This window comes from Zootoca vivipara, chromosome 11, assembly GCF_965207765.1.
Source record: "Zootoca vivipara chromosome 11, rZooViv2.hap1.1, whole genome shotgun sequence".
NCBI lineage: Eukaryota > Metazoa > Chordata > Lepidosauria > Squamata > Lacertidae > Zootoca > Zootoca vivipara.
The window spans coordinates 51,084,682-51,103,337 of NC_142594.1; the positions used below are offsets into that span (position 1 = coordinate 51,084,682).

The window sequence follows — 18,656 nt, forward strand, 5'->3', positions numbered from 1 at the left end:
CTAATTTGAGGTTAAGAGTTGTGCAGAATGCTGATTCCCTTGGTCAACAGAAATCCTAACACCAGGCCCACAAAATTCACGCTCCGTAGAACTGGAAGTTCGCAACCAAACAATATATTTAGAGCACTCTTATACCATTTTAATTGTCATGGCTTCCTCCAAAGATGTTGAGAACTATAGTTTGCTAAAAGCGCTGGGAATTGTAGCTCTGGGAAGGTTCTCCTACTAACTCTCAGCACCTTTAACAAGCTGCAAGTGCCAAGGTTCTTTGGGGGAAGTGTTAGAGTGGCAGAAGAGTGCTTTAAATGTGGTGTGGATGTGATCCAAGTCTTAGCTATCATCTTCTAAGCTACAGAAACCACCTCTGTCTTCTGAACAGGAAGAAGATTTAATAGGCAAGCTTGAGGATGCTGTGGCGACTTCACCCCCAAGCACTCATTGCAATGCATGCAAAAGTCTACTGGAGGGTAGGGTATGCGGAGGAATGAAGCCAATCCCGATTTCTCAGACCCCAAATGCTGGGGTGCACACCCCTTCCCCAGCCATGTTTCTAGGCATATGCGAAAAACGAATGGCAGGTATATTGACCCTGGCTATATTGACTTGAATAAAAGCTGGCTATATCGACTTGAATAAAAGATTCATTTCATGGCAAGTTTAATTGAAGCACTTGAAGGCTGTAGCCGAGAAAAGTGATTGCTAAAAGACAAGCAGGGGAAGAATTGAGCTTGAGCTTTCTGCCGGCAAGTGCCCACCAGGAGACTGTGCCCAACAAAATGAACTTGCCTGAAGCCAGGAGCAAAAGAGGCTGCTTTGCAGGAGCAGTACATGTGCTCCCCAAGTCCTTGTTGCAAACAATATGCTCTTCTCCAATGACCAGAGAAGCACACTGCCAATATGTGGAAAGCCTCTTCCAAGTATCTGCTAGCTGAGGCAACGTAGTTAGCCCCCACCTCCCAATTTATCCAATACGGTGGGAGTTTGCAAAAGTTTGACTTTGTTTTCTACAGGAATGTGCTGCTATTGCCACTACAGACACCACTGGCAAACATCACGGCTTCTAGAGACGGCTAATTCTACTGCAGAGCTTGTGCTCTATGCACTAGCATTTCTACAACTACTCCAAAGTGCACACAAAATGTGGAATTATTCCTGGCTCCTCCTGCCACAAACCCACCAATGCAAATATCACCATCAAGCTTTGCAAGCACTTATACGTTATAAATGCTGCTTGGTAAGGTGTGCTCTGTATTCTTTAATTAGTTGAAGCCCCGACTATTCGTTGCCTGTACGGGCACTGCGTTAGAACCCAGTACACTTTATTTGTGTGCAGCTTTAGGAATACTACGTTATGTAATAAGCTATTTATTCCCATTCTCCCCACCCCACCCCTCCCCACCCTCCATAACCATGGCAACTATATATATAAAAAAGGCCTTTCATATTGCCATCATGAGCAATACATGGAGGCTACATTATGAGACAAGCCCATATGTGATATTGTTACCATGGGAACACTTACCCACACACTAGCAGGCAAAAGTACACGCTGCCAAATAAAGCAAGGAGGGGAGAAAGGGGGGGAAGATTAAGACAATTATTTTCTCTTCAATGGGAAAGAAAGCCCAATATATTTATTTTTTTAAAGTCCTCAAAGGGGACTTCAGGCATCACGAAGGATAAAGAGAGAGAGGTTTGCCTATGTTGGCAACACTCTTGGCCTAGATGAGCTGCTCTGGGTTCGGGTTTCGAAAGACGCTTGTTCAGTGACTCTTCTGAAGCAGTTCGCCCCGTAATTCTGAGGGGCGGCTCTCAAGAGGAGCGGCTCTTATTTATTAAGTGGCAAAGGTCTTCCAGCTGCTCTGAAAGTTTGCTCCGGCCAGTTTCTGAGGTACCTGGAAAGGAGGTAAAATATACCAAGACACACAGAGAGGCACTGGCAAGACTTACGCGACCTACCTTTGCTAGACTGGCTGTGAATAGCACACATTCAAAGAGCTCTCCCATCCTCTGGAGGAACTCGTCCACGTGTGGTCGCTTTAATACATAAACCTGGAAGGATGCAGGGAGGAGGGGAGGGTGGGAAAAGAAGAGAGGTTGAGACTCTGGGACAAGCGGAAACACACCGCAGGGATTAAATCAGCAGAGAAGAGATGTTGATGGGCCCTATTATTACTTGCTGCACAAAAGGCGATAGGCAAAGCAAGCTTGCAGGGTGGGTAACTGGAGTAGAAAAATAACAGTGGCATGGAAAGCAAGGCAGCTGCGGTTGTCCTTTATTTTTTCTCCATTTGCAAACAATCAATTTTTAACTGAACCAAATAAAAGAGCTGTCTTTCTAAGCAATGGAAACTGCAATGCATCTGGGACATTTAGTGCTTGCAAGGAACATTTGCTTGAAACGGTGTTACATCTGCACACTGAAAAATGAGCATTACAACAATATAGCACATGTTCTCTCTCCCCCCCCCCAATGTTTAATGTAACGTTGGATCCTTGATGGCGAAGCAGACAAACATAGCAAAGTTGCCTTTGGTACCCAATATATCTGGTTGTTGGTCTTCTTGCTGTTAAGAGTTGGGAGAAGACACATGGACTGGAACCTCTCAGCATCGCATTCACTGTGTTGTGGCTACCTCCCAGTGCAAGTAATCAAGGATAGGCCATTTAGAATGCACACAGCCTATCCTGGATTACTTGAACCAGGTCACAGCCTCTTCTGGAAAGATCATTCAAGGAGCACTGCCCTTCAGGGAATGAATGTGCACTACAAAGTCATCACATATTAAAGTCATGCACACAGCTTTCAAATGACATGTTCCTCGTTCTTCTTATTTCCCTCTCGCTATTTTTGTGATTAAAAGAAAAACAAAAACCAGAATCCTTAGCTCAAAAAAATACTACTACTGTTAAAAACAAAGCCCCAGATCATTGGGTCTTATGCAGAGCTACGCTGCTAGATGTTTTACATTTTGTTTGAGCTCCCCACCCCAATCATCCTGGACAGAGGATGGAGAATGACTTCTGTGTTCGAGAAAATGCAGCTCTCCCCAAACATTATTCAGTGGTACAACAGTTTATATTGTGAAATGCAATTTAACTCATCACAAACACCCTCCAAACCAGAACTTCTTAACTGAAAAAACCTTTTCAAACGACAGCGATTCTCGCACAAAGAAAGGAGCCTTTGGATGTTTCTTAGACACATTTTAGTGCACTCCTCAGTCCTTCTCAATGCTAATGTAGATAGGCCTGCTGGGCAGCGACACAGCACTCTGAAGGCAGAAAACCGTGCCAAGTGGTCATGGGACTGGAATAGAAATTTACTGAGCAACTGCAGAAGATGCTTTGTTATTCAGATGGGCAAATACTGTAGGCAGCACCTGCAAAACTGCTGAAGGATCACCCTGTCTGTAGTGGAGGACAATATGGGATCATGATCATCTTGTTCTCTTTTTTTGGAGGGGGGGGGGGAGAAGAGAAAATTGTCCCACTTTTTTTTTTAAAAAAAAGCCTCTTGCTCTATGCTGGCAATTTACAATTCTACCCCATAAGTTTTACACTTCTTATCTTTGGAAAGTGCTACCTTGGCACGTGAGACTGATTTGGCAGAGAACTGATAAATAAAGATTGGAATTTGTGGATAGCAGGTGACCCAGGTCCTATTACAACAACAAATATATATTAGTTTTAAATCTGTTTAACTGTCATAGCTTGCCCCATACTATCATGGGAATGAAGGATCAGATGGTTGTCTTAAGAGAACTTCAGGTCTCCTCATAGAGCCCCTTTGGATAAAAGAATGAATGTTCAACCCCTTTTAAGTCTGTAGCGAGAGAACTGGTTCCCTGCACTCCTTTGGGAGAAAGGGCAAATTTCATAAAATAAAACAACTGACTAAATGAATGGTGTGGATACATATCGGAAAAAACATTTTTATCCTGCTGAACAACAAAATGTGTTTATAAAATATAACAGTTTCCAATAAAACCAATTTAAACAAGAATGTAACAAGAATGTAACAAGCAACCCATCATGAAAATAATCTTAGTGGAAGTTTTCCTCCTGGCTTTTCTCTGGGCAACACTTTCAGAATAAAAAATTGTTCACGCCACACTGAATTTTGTTATTCACAAGAAATACATTGTGTAAAAAAAAGAAACAACTCCCAGCAGTGCTTGATTTGTAACATACAACACAGCTACTTTAGAATATGATCATGGGACATCCAGAAAGTATAAAACAATGCAGCTACATAAGAACATAAATCATTCCCAAATGACTAGAAACGAGCCTCTTATATAGGTATGTACAGTATACAAACTCAATGAGAGGGACAAGCTTGCTTTTGCCGGATAATCTCATTCATATTAGGTTTAATTGGAGACAAACTGAGTCTTGTATCCTCATCAACACAAAGAAGCCTTTCTATTTTCTGATATTTCATATTTGTCAGAGTTGAAAATCCCTGTTTCATATCTATCCACATTCTGCAAATATATATATGCATGCATGCATGCTATACTACACTGAAATGTTTATTTGAATGTCCTTGAATCTTCTCACACTTGACATCCTCTCCTGCCCACTCTTTTGAGAACTATGGTGTAATGGTGTTGTTGCGGCTACTCTGGAGTAAGGACACCCAAGTCCGTACTTGTCTTTAAAGGTTTTATTGTGCATAGTATTTACAGTGCAGAGATAGCAGAAAACATGACCTCCTAGTCACTTGCAGAATCCGGGAGTGGATGTTTCCTGTTGCGTGACCAGGATAAGAGCTTGGGCACCCCGAAACGCCTCCTCCCGACCTTACGTTTAGTGGCGCGCCTTAATCCGGGCGCCAGAAGGGGCTGCCTGTTCCCCTCCACCTCTTGATCAAGGCGGCGCAAGGGCTCTCCCACATCACTGAGCCTTGTCTCCTCCACCCTGCTAACTTCCTCATTCCTCCCACCTGACCCACTGCTGCTGCTCTCACTGGGCGAAGTGCTGGTCAGCAGGATGGGGGGGGGAGCCTCCCATCCTGTATCCCATATGACACATGGATACATTAGAGAAACCAGTTTTATCAACTAGATGGGACAAAGGCAGAAGTTCTCTAGTCAAGTGAATCAGTTATGTGAACAAGTCTGTGTTCAAAGTTCTTAATGAGATCACGCAACAATGTGCTCTGTGTGTGTGCAAACAATTTGTTACCGATTGGGCAATCTTTTCTCGCCTACCCTTTCACCTTGTGTCTACACACACAAGATCCCCTTTCCTCTGTGATTCTAGTGATAACTTATATATTCTAGTTAACAGTTCAGCCATTTCAAATCCGAGTGCAAAGACTTTCAAGTGAATGCCATCTGGCCCCAGTGACATGCTATTTTTAATGCGTCAGTTAGTTCTCAAACTCCATCCTTTCATAATTCGACACCTTTCTTTAGATGCGCCCAACTCGTCGGAAAGAACTCCAGGGTGAATATATATCTATTCTTTTCTTTTAATCTGACAATGTTTTACTTTACATAGTCATTCAATTATTGGCTTTTTAATGGAACAGGAGAGGGGGAAAACAAAATGTAGCCCCCCCCCACATGTGAACACTTTATAAACTTATTTGATAATGGGTCCAGTTTCTATACACACTTTTACCATGTCCTCAATAATATGTATTGATGAGCATATTCTGGTGTCTTGTTAACACTGATACATAATAAAGAGACTCCATTTCCAGTTGTCAAGCTGCCTCTCTTCTTTTACTCTATACTCAAGTGTTATCATTTCTCAAACCCCTGTCATCCAACCACCTAGTTTTTCTCTCCAGTTATAGTTGCAGTTAAAAGATGCTTCATCATTTCCTGGTCTTCCGAGATAACGAGATCTTTTACATGATTTTCTATCCTGACAGGACAGCTATTTCCTTCCCTTTCCTGAGGGCAGGGTTACTCTGTGGGATCACTATGTATCTCCTGATGATGGGGAAGGGCTTCTGAAATTCTCAAAAGTAAAATAAAGAGGGAAAGACAATGTCCCAGCAATAGCTACCCAGACATGAAAAGCTGCATGGGAATACCAGCACACCCAAAACCAGTGACATGGTGAATAGAAAACAGCAATGCTCACCTGATGTATGGTTCCATCAATTTCAACGGGAACAATGAAATCTGCATTGCTAATTGGCTGGGGGGTAAAAGTGAAAATAAAATCAGTTTGAGAAAACATGAACAGTCTGTACTATCATAAGCACATGCTCCAGGGAAACATACTGGGAGTGACAGCACAGCTCCCGTCGAAGCCTGCAAAACCTTGACGACAACTGGCACAGAAAACTCCTTCAGAACAACTGCCAAAGAGCTGGAAAATCATCCTGTTCACATATTTACACACAAACCCAAATCTATTGCACAAACACACTTGCGCTTTCAGCTTTTGCAATATGGAAACAATGGGTGTCGGAGGATGCTTTCATTCATGTGCTCACACAGGTGGGGCGGCGTTTGCTTGGCTTCCACAAACAGAGCCATCAGGTAGAGCAGGCAGGAGATAAGGGTTTCAGCCTGCTGCATGAAGGGGCAGGGTGGGAAACCTTCCCTTCGTCTGAACAATATTGAGACTGGTCCCCTGCAGCAAGGATGGAAGAAAGCATCATTTTCTGATCTGCTTTGTATTCATGACATGCGGTGCCGTCCCTCTTCCGCTGCAGTTCGCCTTCCACCAAAAACTAAGTTATTTGTCTGCTGTGTTGAAACTATGTAACTTATTACATAAATTATGATTCTTTATGCTGTTCTACCCCATTCATTTCAACGCAAAGGAAACAGAATGCAAACAGGGTGGTAGAACATAATCATTTGAGGACTGAAAGTAAGCACAACGAACACTGATCTTATTCACTGGATTGATTTCCATTCTGGACATAGCACGGAAAAAGCCAAAATGGTTCATTTTTTCACTCCTGCTTCCATTTTTGCTGGATTTCTCTGACATCCGTGCTCACAGATCAGTTAGTGGGGAAAGTGGCAGCCTTGGTTAATGTTGGTTAACAATGCAGCGGAAATGAAGGGACCTTGGCGATGCACTCTCTTTCCAAAAGGGGGAAAGAAGCAGGAAGTGCAGTCCTAACAACTAACACCACCAGGAAGAAGAGAGGACTGCACCAGCTTTTCTTGCGCCATGTGTTAAGAAAGTAAGTTGGCTTTCCCTTTACCAAGGACTCAGAACATGTTGCAAACATTTCGAAAGGTGTGTCCGTATTTAATGGGACAAAGGCTATGCATTTTCAGGCCTGGTCTACTCACATAGCAACAAAATTAGGTTTACTGCTCCACTTCAGATTGCATGTGGGAGAATCTCATTTTTGAATGCTTTCCTACATTGTTTTTTTTAAAAAAGACCACTGCAAATAAGACCCTATCAGATGTGGGAGAAATTTATTCCACCATGTACCCTTCAGAAGTGCTATTCCTCCACCTAAATTCTGAGGTGGCAGCCTTTTTAAATGACTGTCAAAAATGTTATGCCGAGATGGCTTGCTCTCCCAAAAGCATGTCACATGACCTCTTGCTGGAGGCACTGGAAGGCAACCATGCCGTTTATTGTAACATTGGTGACAAACTGTTGTTTACTTCATCTTCAAAGTATTAAAGCAAGGTACAAAAGAGACAGGCTGAATTTAGAGGATGTGAGATAATCTCACTAGCTCCTGGAAACAATGATTGGCTGCCAAGCCAAGGCATAATTTATGGAGGCTGTTTTACTGAGCATACGTTTTTGTGGGCAACAGGCAACTTCAGCATATGCATGAGGTGAAACGAACGAAGAAGGTGGTCACCTTGCACTTACGCACACACACACACACACACACACAGTCTGAGTCTAGGAGACGATGACAGAGTTAAGATGGGGGCTGAGGGTATATAACCTATCCGCTGACGTACATGCACAAAATAAAACAGTACTTAAACAGAGTGCCTGTTCAAAATGGGAGACTTAAACAAAAATCGAAATACTAGAACACACACCTATATCCATTTTCGAGACCCCCAGGGATTTGTTAATAGTTAAAGCCCCCATTATGAAGCTTCTCATTCCACTGTCCTGCACAGCAGCCCTTTATCAGACAGAATATCTAGGAAACAAAGTTTTGGTGCCATCATAAAATGCCAGGTATGGATGGCCGCTAGGTCGAGAGACAAAACATGGATCAGGGCAAGCCTCGTTCCTATGCCAGCACTCCTGGAAACGGCTGCAGAGCTAGCTGAGGAACATTCAACTCTTCTCTGCCTTAAAAAGGAATGCAGTGTTTCTATACAGAAGTTTTCCCTTACTGGAAAGCCCACAGGCTTCACATGCGCGTTCCTAGTGGATTCTCACCAGTTGGAGCTCAAAGTGTGAGGTGGCTTCACTGAAAGGCACCAAGTTTTGAGGCTATATGGAAGCTCTCTCTCTGCCATGGTTATTCATACATCTAAATCACCACTAAATGCTGTGCTATAACAACATTACTCTAAGGCATGGTTGTTGCTGGACACAAGACATGTGCCCCCTTTTCCAAAACTGATGCATCCAGCATTGGATCCCAAGGCTTAATATTTCAACTATTTGGGGGCGGGGGCGGGGCGGGGGGAGAGGTAGGAGTAGGTTCCATTGTAGGACTTGTGTGTGCTTCTTCAGACAATTATGGGCTATACATGCATCTACCAGCCTATCACAAAGGATATTAAATAGCATACATACCTTAAATGAACTGTGCACCAGTGTTTCATCTAGATCAATGACCACACATTTTTTTCCATAATCAGATATTGTCATTTCTGGCAGGAGGTATTTAGCTGGTGGCTGAACGGAAGACACAGGAAGACCAAGCGTCGTTAGAAGCATATCCTCAGTGAAGTTGTTATGGTAATAATTAGCACTGATGAGTAACACGGACATGTTGGGGGCAGTTGGTGGGAATCATAAGTGAGGAGAGCGTTGTTCTGCTCAGGTTCTGCTTCTGGGCTTCCCATAGGCACCTGGCTGGCCAATGTGAGAACAGGGTGCTGGACTAGTTGGCCTAATTCAACAGGGCTCTTGTTATGTATTTAGGTGTTTGGGAAGTGCAGCAGGTGGAAAACATCGACTTGTGTAGTTAAGTGTGTGGGTTTCAGTGTTGCTACAAAAAAATCCTGTTCCTAAACAATGAGAATGAAGAAAATCTCAATTCTGAAGGAGAATGGGATCTTCAGGAATAATCCTCATAGAATGCCACCCATCATAATCTCTTCCACAACAACCAGTAGCTAAAGTTCATAATGGACTGACAAGAATGCAACAAGAGAAATGATTCTTTATTAAACCTAGCGTAATTCCACTTTTAATCTTTTTTCTTAAGAAACCTAATGCTGAGCTCCACAGTAAATCTCCCTATAGCTCAAGTGATTCTACTACTCTGTGGTCAGAGTGTGATGGCTCCTCAATTCAAAATGGGACAGGAAAAGCACTGCCAAGGTATTGTAGTCCCACCGATGATCCATTATTTGCCTCTCCTCCGGTATCCCATTGCCTGGCCTCTCTGTTTCTCTCTCTCACACACAAACACACAGTTGAAACATGGGACCTGGTTTGGCAAAACCCTGCATGAACAGTCCTCTCCCAACTTCTCAGGATGTGTGTGTATGAGAGCCGGAGGCAACTGATGCTTTAAAGAGGTGATCTGCAGCATAACCCCCCCTCCCTATCTCTTGGCAATCGTTTTGCTGTTACTGCTGCAGCTGCATAGGCTGCCTTATCTTTCGACAGGAGCTTTGCCCACTCCTCCCTTCCCATGAAGTGATGATTTTTATGCTGATGAACAAATCCCGCAGAAATCTGGTACGGCCAAATCAGATAGCATTTCCTCAACCAACTGGAACCAACTGCCCCCTACCCCCCCCCCCAAATGAGCAAGGTACTGAGTCCCTGCCAACCATAACTAACTCCCCTTATGCACATGGAAAGTACCTGCACAGGTAGCAGATTAAGGCCTCCAATTGATAACAGACTAGAAACAGTTACACAAATGGCTGATTCATAACAGAATCAGATTTAAACCAGTATGTACATATTATTTATCTACACTGCTAGGCCTTCATTGCCTGGTGGCCATCAAAAGTGTTTGCAAATGTACTTTGGACATGAACAGCCTTTTGTTCTGGCGGTCACTGCAATGTAACACACAACACAATAAAAGTCAGGCCGCTGAATAAGGCTATTGCGGAACTGCATGGGGTGGCTTATCTTTTGATGGGTGTTTATTCTAAGTCTCTGTATGTAGCCAGATAGCTGAAAATGGATATCCTTTTATTGTGCTGCAACAACAGGGCTGCTGGTAGTGGGGTTTCTACTACGCACCTGTAAACTGATCAGAAATGTGAGGTAGTTGGGATGTGGTAGGAATTTGACACATAGCTGGTCGTCATAGGCAGCTTTGGCTGCATGTTACTGTGGGGTAAGCAATTTTCTATAGCCACCAAGGCCACATTCACATCATGCATTTAAAACATGCTTATACCACTTTAATAGCCATGAAGAATCATGGGAAATGTAGTTTGTTAAGGGTGCTGAGGGATGTCAGGAGACCCCTCACAGAGCTACAATTCCCAGCACTCTCAATGAACTACTGTTCCTAGGATTCTATGGGACAAGTCATGACTGCTAAAGTGATATAAGCAGTACTTTTGGGTTTTAAAAAAACATGTCAGTATTGTGATAAAAGTGCTGTGGGTGCCAGCAGAATTGGGCTGCCATGGGCAGAAAAAGTGGTGAAGGTACTTGATACAGGTGACAAAAATTCACTGGATAGAAGGGTGCTTAAATCTAGGGTGCAACCCTAAAGGCCACTGAGAAATGGATTAAAGGAACACCAAGAATGTGGAACAATTCTCTTCTGATCCAATAAGGCTAAGGTAGTCATGGGCACTTATCACTCTAGAAAAAACACCCATGTCTGATAAAAATAAAAAGAGAAGCTGAAATTTCATTTACACGTGGCCGTGAGCGAGGCCTGTACACAGTGATAGAAATTGGACATCTATTATATTTTGTTACCTTGTGGGTTAATTGATGCTGTTTGTTGTGCAGTTACCATTTTTTTAAGTGTGTCATGACAAAGGTTTAATGAGGGGCTCTAGACAGATTGAAGACCTTTATATGTTTTGTTTGGTTTGCGTTAATATGATTTGTATTCACCAGCTACTGGTACCTCATCCTCTAAGATCTTATCAGTTAGTATAAAAGAATGGTCCTACAGCATGCAACACAAAAAACACATCAATCTAGACTCAACACAAGAGATAAATGATTAAACCAACCCCAGATTAAGAAAATTCAAAAAAAAGAAAAGGAAACAGAATAAAAATACATACACTTGGTATGGGAATGACCTGCATCTGGTCACCCTGAAGGGGAAAGGAGAAAAAAAGAGGTCACTGTCAGAGTAAGGTATTTCAGAAGAGAAGAACACAAAAATAAGTGGAAGTATCAGATTTAGTACTCAAACCATTCCAACAGAAACGCAAAAAGTTGCTTGAGAAACCAGATGAATAAAAATGATCTAGCACTATGGCAACTAAAATTATCAGTTAGTAGAACAGAAGCATTTGTAAGAAAGGTGGGTCCCTAGTTGTTAATTCCTATATTATCAACAGTATAGTTTGAAAGAAATTTACAAAAAAATACTCGTAAACAGTGAAAATCCATAGAGGCTCAGTCAGTACTGCAGTATTTAAATCGCCAAGATGACAAGAAAGTAAAATAGTACCGTAACCAAAATTAGTGTTCAGAATTATTACCATATTTTCAAACACAGAGGACAGGCTAGCTTGTCACGTGTGCGTGGATGCACTTTCAAACTTTTAAAAATCCTACCACTCAGAATTATTTTAGTGTTGCATTATAAACACAAAGTATTCACTGGAAAAACCAACAGACACTCATGCTTTCTGACATCCATTTGTTCTCGTGAGTTGAAAAAGAGCCCTTCTGCTTGCTAGAAGCAGTGCTTGGTGGTTTGGGACTACTGTATATAAATTGTGCCAAAGTATCGTTTGAACTGGAAAACCTGGACAAGTCCCCCCACCCCCTTTAATAAAATTTTTGATATGAGAGATGCTGAAGCTCAGGCCAGCCTATGTGAGATGACTTGTGAACTTGGAAACTGTTTCTTCTGAATCCTAATGTGCAGTGGCTGGCTGATTATTCAAGTTACAGGTAGATTATTCAAGGTTTATTCAAGGTAGATTATTCAAGGTATTCAAGTTACAGGTAGATTATTCAAGGTTTAACAAAAGGCATTCTGTATGCACTCTAACTGCCCTGACATCTTATGATGAAGGGCAACACATAAGTCTAACAAATAAGATAAAATAAATAAATAAATGACACGGACCCTTTTCTAAGCCTCGGGGCTAAGCCTTGGTGAACCACACTTCCTTCATTTTGTCATAATGTCTATTTAAAAAAATAACTTTAACCCCCCTTCCGCTTTTCTTACAGCTTCCAGTTGTGTCAGTGCCAATGAGTTATTAATTATTTTCTGAGCAACTGAAGTCACTGTGGTTATGTCAGAATCTTATTTCACCCGCTTCCAATTTCCTTCCTCTTAATTTTGTTTCATATCTTTGTTGCCACTGCCTTGAAGCAAGGAAGACACAAGGAAAATACGTTTTCAATGTTTTGCTGCAAATCCTACATTACCTTCTCAGAGATTAGCAATGCCCTAGTTTGACGGCTGAAGACTGTCACCCCGAATCAACAGTCTACATCTGTTGTGTGGTCCTGCCACTCTCCATTTAATATAACAGGTCCACCCAAGCAAGCAGGGTGACAAACTGGACCTTCCTGCCCTCCTACCTTAAAGGGCTTACAGACAGAAGAAGAGAGACAAGCACAGCTGTCATAGCACTGTTCTACATTTTCCCCAGTTTGAGGGTACAGATTTGTTGATCCAGAGGAAGAGAGACAATCTGATGCACTGGAAATTACTCCAGTGCAATGCTTTGTGTCTATGAGATAAGCTCCTGCACTGATTTCTGTAAATTTATATATGGAAAGATTATACTTCACCGGAATAGGCAATCTATGGAAGTTGCTGCTGACAATGGTGTTTCTGAAATAACCATCAGTTCTCTCGCTGGCAGGAACCAACGCAGATATTCTTCTACAGAGCCTAAGAAGGCAGCCCTATATGTGTTTACTCTCAGAAGTAAGTCCCACCGAGTTCAATGGCACTTGCTCACAAACAAGTGGGTATAGGATTGCAGCTGAAGTAGCATTTTCATGATATTAATTCCCAAAAGAATAATTGTTAGATTCTTGAGTAGTCTAAATAGGCCTTTTCATGTAAGAGGTAGAGTATGTAGGACCCTGCAGCTTAAACACCATCTCCTTTGATGATTTTGTCATTAGGCTTCCAACTCAGAATTTAACTATTCTTTTAATTATTACCGTCAACATAAATTTGACTTTATTCTATTTAAACTACTGTTCAATCTCCTGTTTTACCCACGGTTATCTACTCAGCCAATTGTTACACAATCACTGAACACCTACAATTAGGTTGTATTAGTATTAATTCAAAATTAGGAAATCCATGAGATTTGTTTGAGTTATCTGAACATGGCCATTAAACTGCCTGTTTTAAATTATCAGTGTAGCCAGGAGGCTGCTACTATTTGCAACAGGCAAGCACAACTTGGGGTCTAGCGACCCAATAAGTATTTTGTTTATGGAGACCTCTAGTCAATCCCATGACAAGCTACAATACATGGCTGGTGGGATGCATTTGGCTTGGCTGTTCACAGTTGGGTATGATTCCTGCATTAGAGCAAGAATCACCAAAGAGGCCTTCCCTGGTACCCACACCTTTACCTACTGAAATCAGGCTTGAAGGAAGCATTCTGTTCCAAAATAATAGAACAACATGTGGCACGTGCTTTTGTGTGTGGTACTAACACTTTCATTAGCTTGCAATATGCTCCAAAATTTTGGTGACACCCGCCCCACCCCCCAATTAGAGGATGGCTTCATACAACAACCGCTCAAGCTAGTCTGCTGTCACACCGAATGCCAGGAATTTTTCATTCTATTCTAGTGTGAAAAAGATATCCTCAAGTGAGCTCTATTTAAAACGTTTGTCAGCCCGACAGCTTGCTAAGTGTCATCAGTTCAATCTTCCTGAATTTTTACCACAATTTCATGAAGAATATTGGAAAAGGCAAAGTCACATTTTGCTTCTTATAATTACCAGAAAAAGACTGTTGGATCAGCTCTGTCCCCTCCCGCCTCCCAAATAGTCAACATGGCCAAGTTTCTCTGCCCAACATAGCAGAAAAGAGATCAGTTAAAAGACAGGAGCTGCAATGTAAAACAATCCACAACCACATTCTGCCCTTGCTCCCAAGAGCATGCACCTGCATGCGTTTATCATTTCCTTTTCCACAAATGGCTGCCATGGAATTCCTAGGCTCCTCTTTAAACTCCAGACCCAAATTAGTATGTGGAGTTAAGTATCAACTGGGAATAGTTTAGAAGGAAAATGGAAAAGGGGGGGGTATTAAGTTAGCACATCCACAGCAGGCTTAGCCCTGTTTGGTAATTTGGTAGTTGCTAGGTTGCTTGTGGTGATTTAAAGATGGTACGGCTCCACCACTGAGAGCAATGGACTCAGATAGCAGAGTGCTGCACTAACTAGAAAGCAACTGCAGTGCTCTGTCATCCAGCTGAGTTGCACAAAGGCCAAGTGGAAACAAATATATGGAGGCCTCCTCGAGCTGGGCTTCTGAAGTGTGTTTGCATGTTGTCATTTGAAGGAAAGTCAGAGAGAGCACCACGTTGTGTGCAGCAATGGAACAACACTGTTCCATCTTCTCATCACAATTCATTAAGGGAAATGCTAGCTAGCAAGCCGTGGTTGGGAAGAAATCCTTGGTTAAGGGTGCATGACATCACAAAAACCTACTGCAGCAAACTAAGGAAGGAAAGGAGGAAGCAGGGTGCTTCCTGATCATGAAACCTGTTTGCTGATTGGGCGGTGTGAACCTAAACCAGACCACAGACATTTCATCTAGAAGCTAGGCTTTCCATGGAATTAATAGTGATATTGTTTTCTTCAACAGCTGTGGCAGCCTGCAAGTGACTTATTATGTTTCAAATAGGGGGAGAGAAATGGTTTCATCAACTGCCATACTTTGCAACATTTCCCCCGCTTGTAGTCATGGTTGCAGCTCAGTGGTTTCCAAATGATATTGCAGGATATCCAGCCACACACAACTTTTAACGGAAGGTTTGCCCGCATTAATCCAAAAAGCAAAAGTTAGCAAGAAGACGCCAACCTTCTGAAGTCCGCCATTTTCTTCCACCAATGGAGGAAGGACACTGGTGCTGTTGGTAGATGGTGGCTCAACATTGTAGTCACGAAAGCAGCAGAACAAAGTGCTAAAGATGCTTCGACTCCTCTGCTTCTTCAAACTGAGATTACATTGGGACACTGTAAAGAAAAGCAACATTTGAAGTGAGGTGTGTAACAGCTTCCCTAGGCTCTTGAAGAAATGGCTCAGTGATCTTACATGTGTTCCTACTACTTTTAAAGTAACATCATAATGTTGAAGGTGAAAGCCTTATTTCTAATAATCTTCTTTTGAGATGGTTTTGAGTTATGCCAGGAAGCACTGTTTTGCCTCTTTTTTCCAAGGCTGTCTGGTGTCAAGACAGAAGTGCCGGGTTATACCAGAGAAATATACTGGACAGAATTTTGCTAAGCTGTGTGTCTCACGGCATGGCTTTTTACAGCAAAGCTACATGTTATGCTGAAGCAAACACTGACACCCATCACATTCACACTTTTATATTTAACAAGCAAGAGAATAATGCATGAAGCAGTTCTTTGGTTTCTTATGCAATAAAGAAACATGGGGAATTGCCATGGCACTATGACAAACAATACAGGAGGGGAAGAGAATGTTCTATCTAAGACCCATTTGGGCAGGACCTTTGAGTAGGCACAGCAGATGTGAAAGGCATCTGTGCCTCTGCAGCCCTTTAGAGAAAATAAACACCACCAAACAAAACAACCAAACAAATTGCTGACACATGCATTTCAAAGACTGTCAAAAGCACCTGTTCAAGAGTTCATTTCAGGACACAGCTCTGGCCTTGGATATGATCTGTGTATGTAATTAAGTTGTGACAGCTAGGATTTAAATAAGTGGGGGACCAGTTATGCGAGCCTGAAACGGTGGCGGGGTGTGTGTGTGTTAAATGTGTTCTACAAACAGCAGGACCTCATGCTCCATAGCAAACTGCTTCTGAAATGAAAGGTTTTTTCAAAAGCCTTCTGTGATAGTGCTTGGGCAAAAGGGTCAGCTGTGCATGGAACCTGCCCCCCCCCCCCCGTAATCAGGACAGCACAAACACTATATAGGCCACAAAATTCAGCTTAGGTTCCCCATTTGGCACTTGGTAAAATAGCCTGATTTGGCTCAGGCCAGTTTGGAAGCTTTCCAATTCAGCTTGGGTGTCTGAATCCACTTTGCTCCCCCCCCCTCCAAAATTCACTATTGGGAAATTTAAACACACATACACTTTAACATTTCCCCCAGTTCACAGAAGTTGATGAAATTAGCAGATATATTAGTCCCTTCAGAGTAAATAAATTGGATCAGGAGCTGTTTTGTTGGACGTCTCCAAAACATGACTTTGTTTTTTCAAAAAAAAAGAAAAAAAGGCTGTAACTTTTATTTTGGGGCAGAACTGGATGACATTTGCAGGCAGATTACTCCTTCCGAGGACCCAAACCTCAAATTTCAGAAGGACAGCTGCAGATTCTTGCCAGGGCGCCTTTAATATTTTAAGGGCGGGGGAAATCACTTACTCTCCCTTAGTGTTTGTGGACAATTGGTCTAAAAATGGAGGCACCAGAGAAGTCACCCTGGGTAGAAAAAGAAAACCCTGTCAAATTGTAGACAAATTGTTCCAGGGGCTTTGATGCTAGGTATTTGTGAATTTGATTTTGGGTTGAGACAGAAGGCGATTAGTTTTCATTCCCTATGACTACAAGCTAAATCTGTCAGTCGCGGAATAGCTTCCCCTGTCCTGATTCTGCAGTTTCCCTTAAAGTAAATACAGTACATATTTCCCCCCTTGCAATGCTGTTCTCCCTCCCCCACACGCTGTTAAGGTGCAATATGTTTCAGGAGTCCCTCTATTGACTCGTGTGGCCTCTTGTAGAGCCTGCAGTGCATCAGACAAGCCCAAAATGTAATATTCAAACATTTTAGCCACCTATTTGGATCCACCTTTTATAAACCACTGTACCTCAGCTGAGTTCCCATGTCAGAGCATATGACTGGGTATCAAGTGGCTTAAGTGGACAACATTTCCTGCACTAGTACAACGGTGTGACAGGGAGGTGTGATGCTAGCATGGCAAGCAATCAAGACCAGGCTACAGTGTGGTCCCACTTTGCCAGCACCTACCCCCATTTAACTAAAATGTGGCGATGCCCTAAAGCAGACACCCCCAAACTTCGGCCCTCCAGATGTTTTGGACTACAATTCCCATCATCCCTGACCACTGGTCCTGTTAGCTAGGGATCATGGGAGTTTTAGACCAAAACATCTGAAGGGCTGCAGTTTGGGGGTGCCTGCCCTAAAGGAACATACAGTGGTACCTTGGGTTACAAACGCTTCGGGATACAAATGCTTCAGGTTACAAACTCCGCTAACCCAGAAATAGTATCTCAGGTTAAGAACTTTGCTTCAGGATGAGAACAGAAATTGTGCTCTGGCGGCGCGGCGGCAGCAGGAGGCCCCATTAGCTAAAGTGGTGCTTCAAGAACAGTTTCAGGTTAAGAACGGACCTCTGGAACGAATTAAGTTCTTAACCAGAGGTACTACGGTACTGTATTGAATGATCTAGATTCGGGCATTCACAGCAACAGTTTTACACTTGCTTCACAATTTCTGCAAAATAACCCTAAACACTCTCTACCTGCACTTCACTACAAACTCGGGGTGTGTGTGGATCAGCCAACGGTATCAGGTGTGACTACCAATTTGCGTTCCTGGAGAACCTTGAGAGGGATTCCTGCAGCCTTTTACATAAAATCACAGAATTGTAGAGGTGGAAGGGACCCAGAGGGTCATCTAGTCCAACCCCTGCAAGGCAGGAATCTCAACTAAAGCATCCATGACGGATGGCCACCCAACATAAACTCACAGGAGTGACTGGCCTGCTGGAAGCTGTCAGAGGAAGGCTGGAGAATCCCCCCTGAAGCCTGTCTGGTTTCTATGCTAGGATGTCCCTCTTCTGCCGATCTCCTTGCTCAAGGACATGGAATTCATGCACCTGCCTGCAGACAATTTCTTGTTGCCCAAGCTAGAGGAAAAGCACAAGTCTGATTTAATGAAAATACTGAATAGCATTGCCCTGTACAATACAAAATATTTCCCCTCTCCAATGTTTCTCAGCTCAAGCATATTAAACCTCTTTGCACCTTCAACAGCTTTAGTTGCAACTTTCTGGTTGCAGAAGTTTTAGCATCATTATTGCTGAATAAGGAGGTGAGTAACTGATGCACACATCAGAGTAGTCAGTAAGTGCATAGTACTAATAATGCTATTTTGTGGCAGATTAAATATAGCTTAATCACCATTTCC

General features: G+C 42.6%; 1 protein-coding gene across 1 annotated transcript in view; it reads right to left on the reverse strand.

The window, feature by feature from the left end:
- Window positions 1-18,656, reverse strand: part of CTDSPL (CTD small phosphatase like) — a 63,121-nt gene that overhangs the window by 9,316 nt on the left and 35,149 nt on the right. Inside the window, exons 2-6 of the mRNA XM_035129292.3 lie at window positions 15,333-15,487; window positions 11,367-11,399; window positions 8,719-8,820; window positions 6,106-6,162; window positions 1,960-2,052 (exon numbers count right to left, since the gene is read on the reverse strand). Coding sequence (XP_034985183.1) covers window positions 1,960-2,052; window positions 6,106-6,162; window positions 8,719-8,820; window positions 11,367-11,399; window positions 15,333-15,487 — 440 coding nt within the window. The remainder of the gene's footprint in view (window positions 1-1,959; window positions 2,053-6,105; window positions 6,163-8,718; window positions 8,821-11,366; window positions 11,400-15,332; window positions 15,488-18,656) is intronic.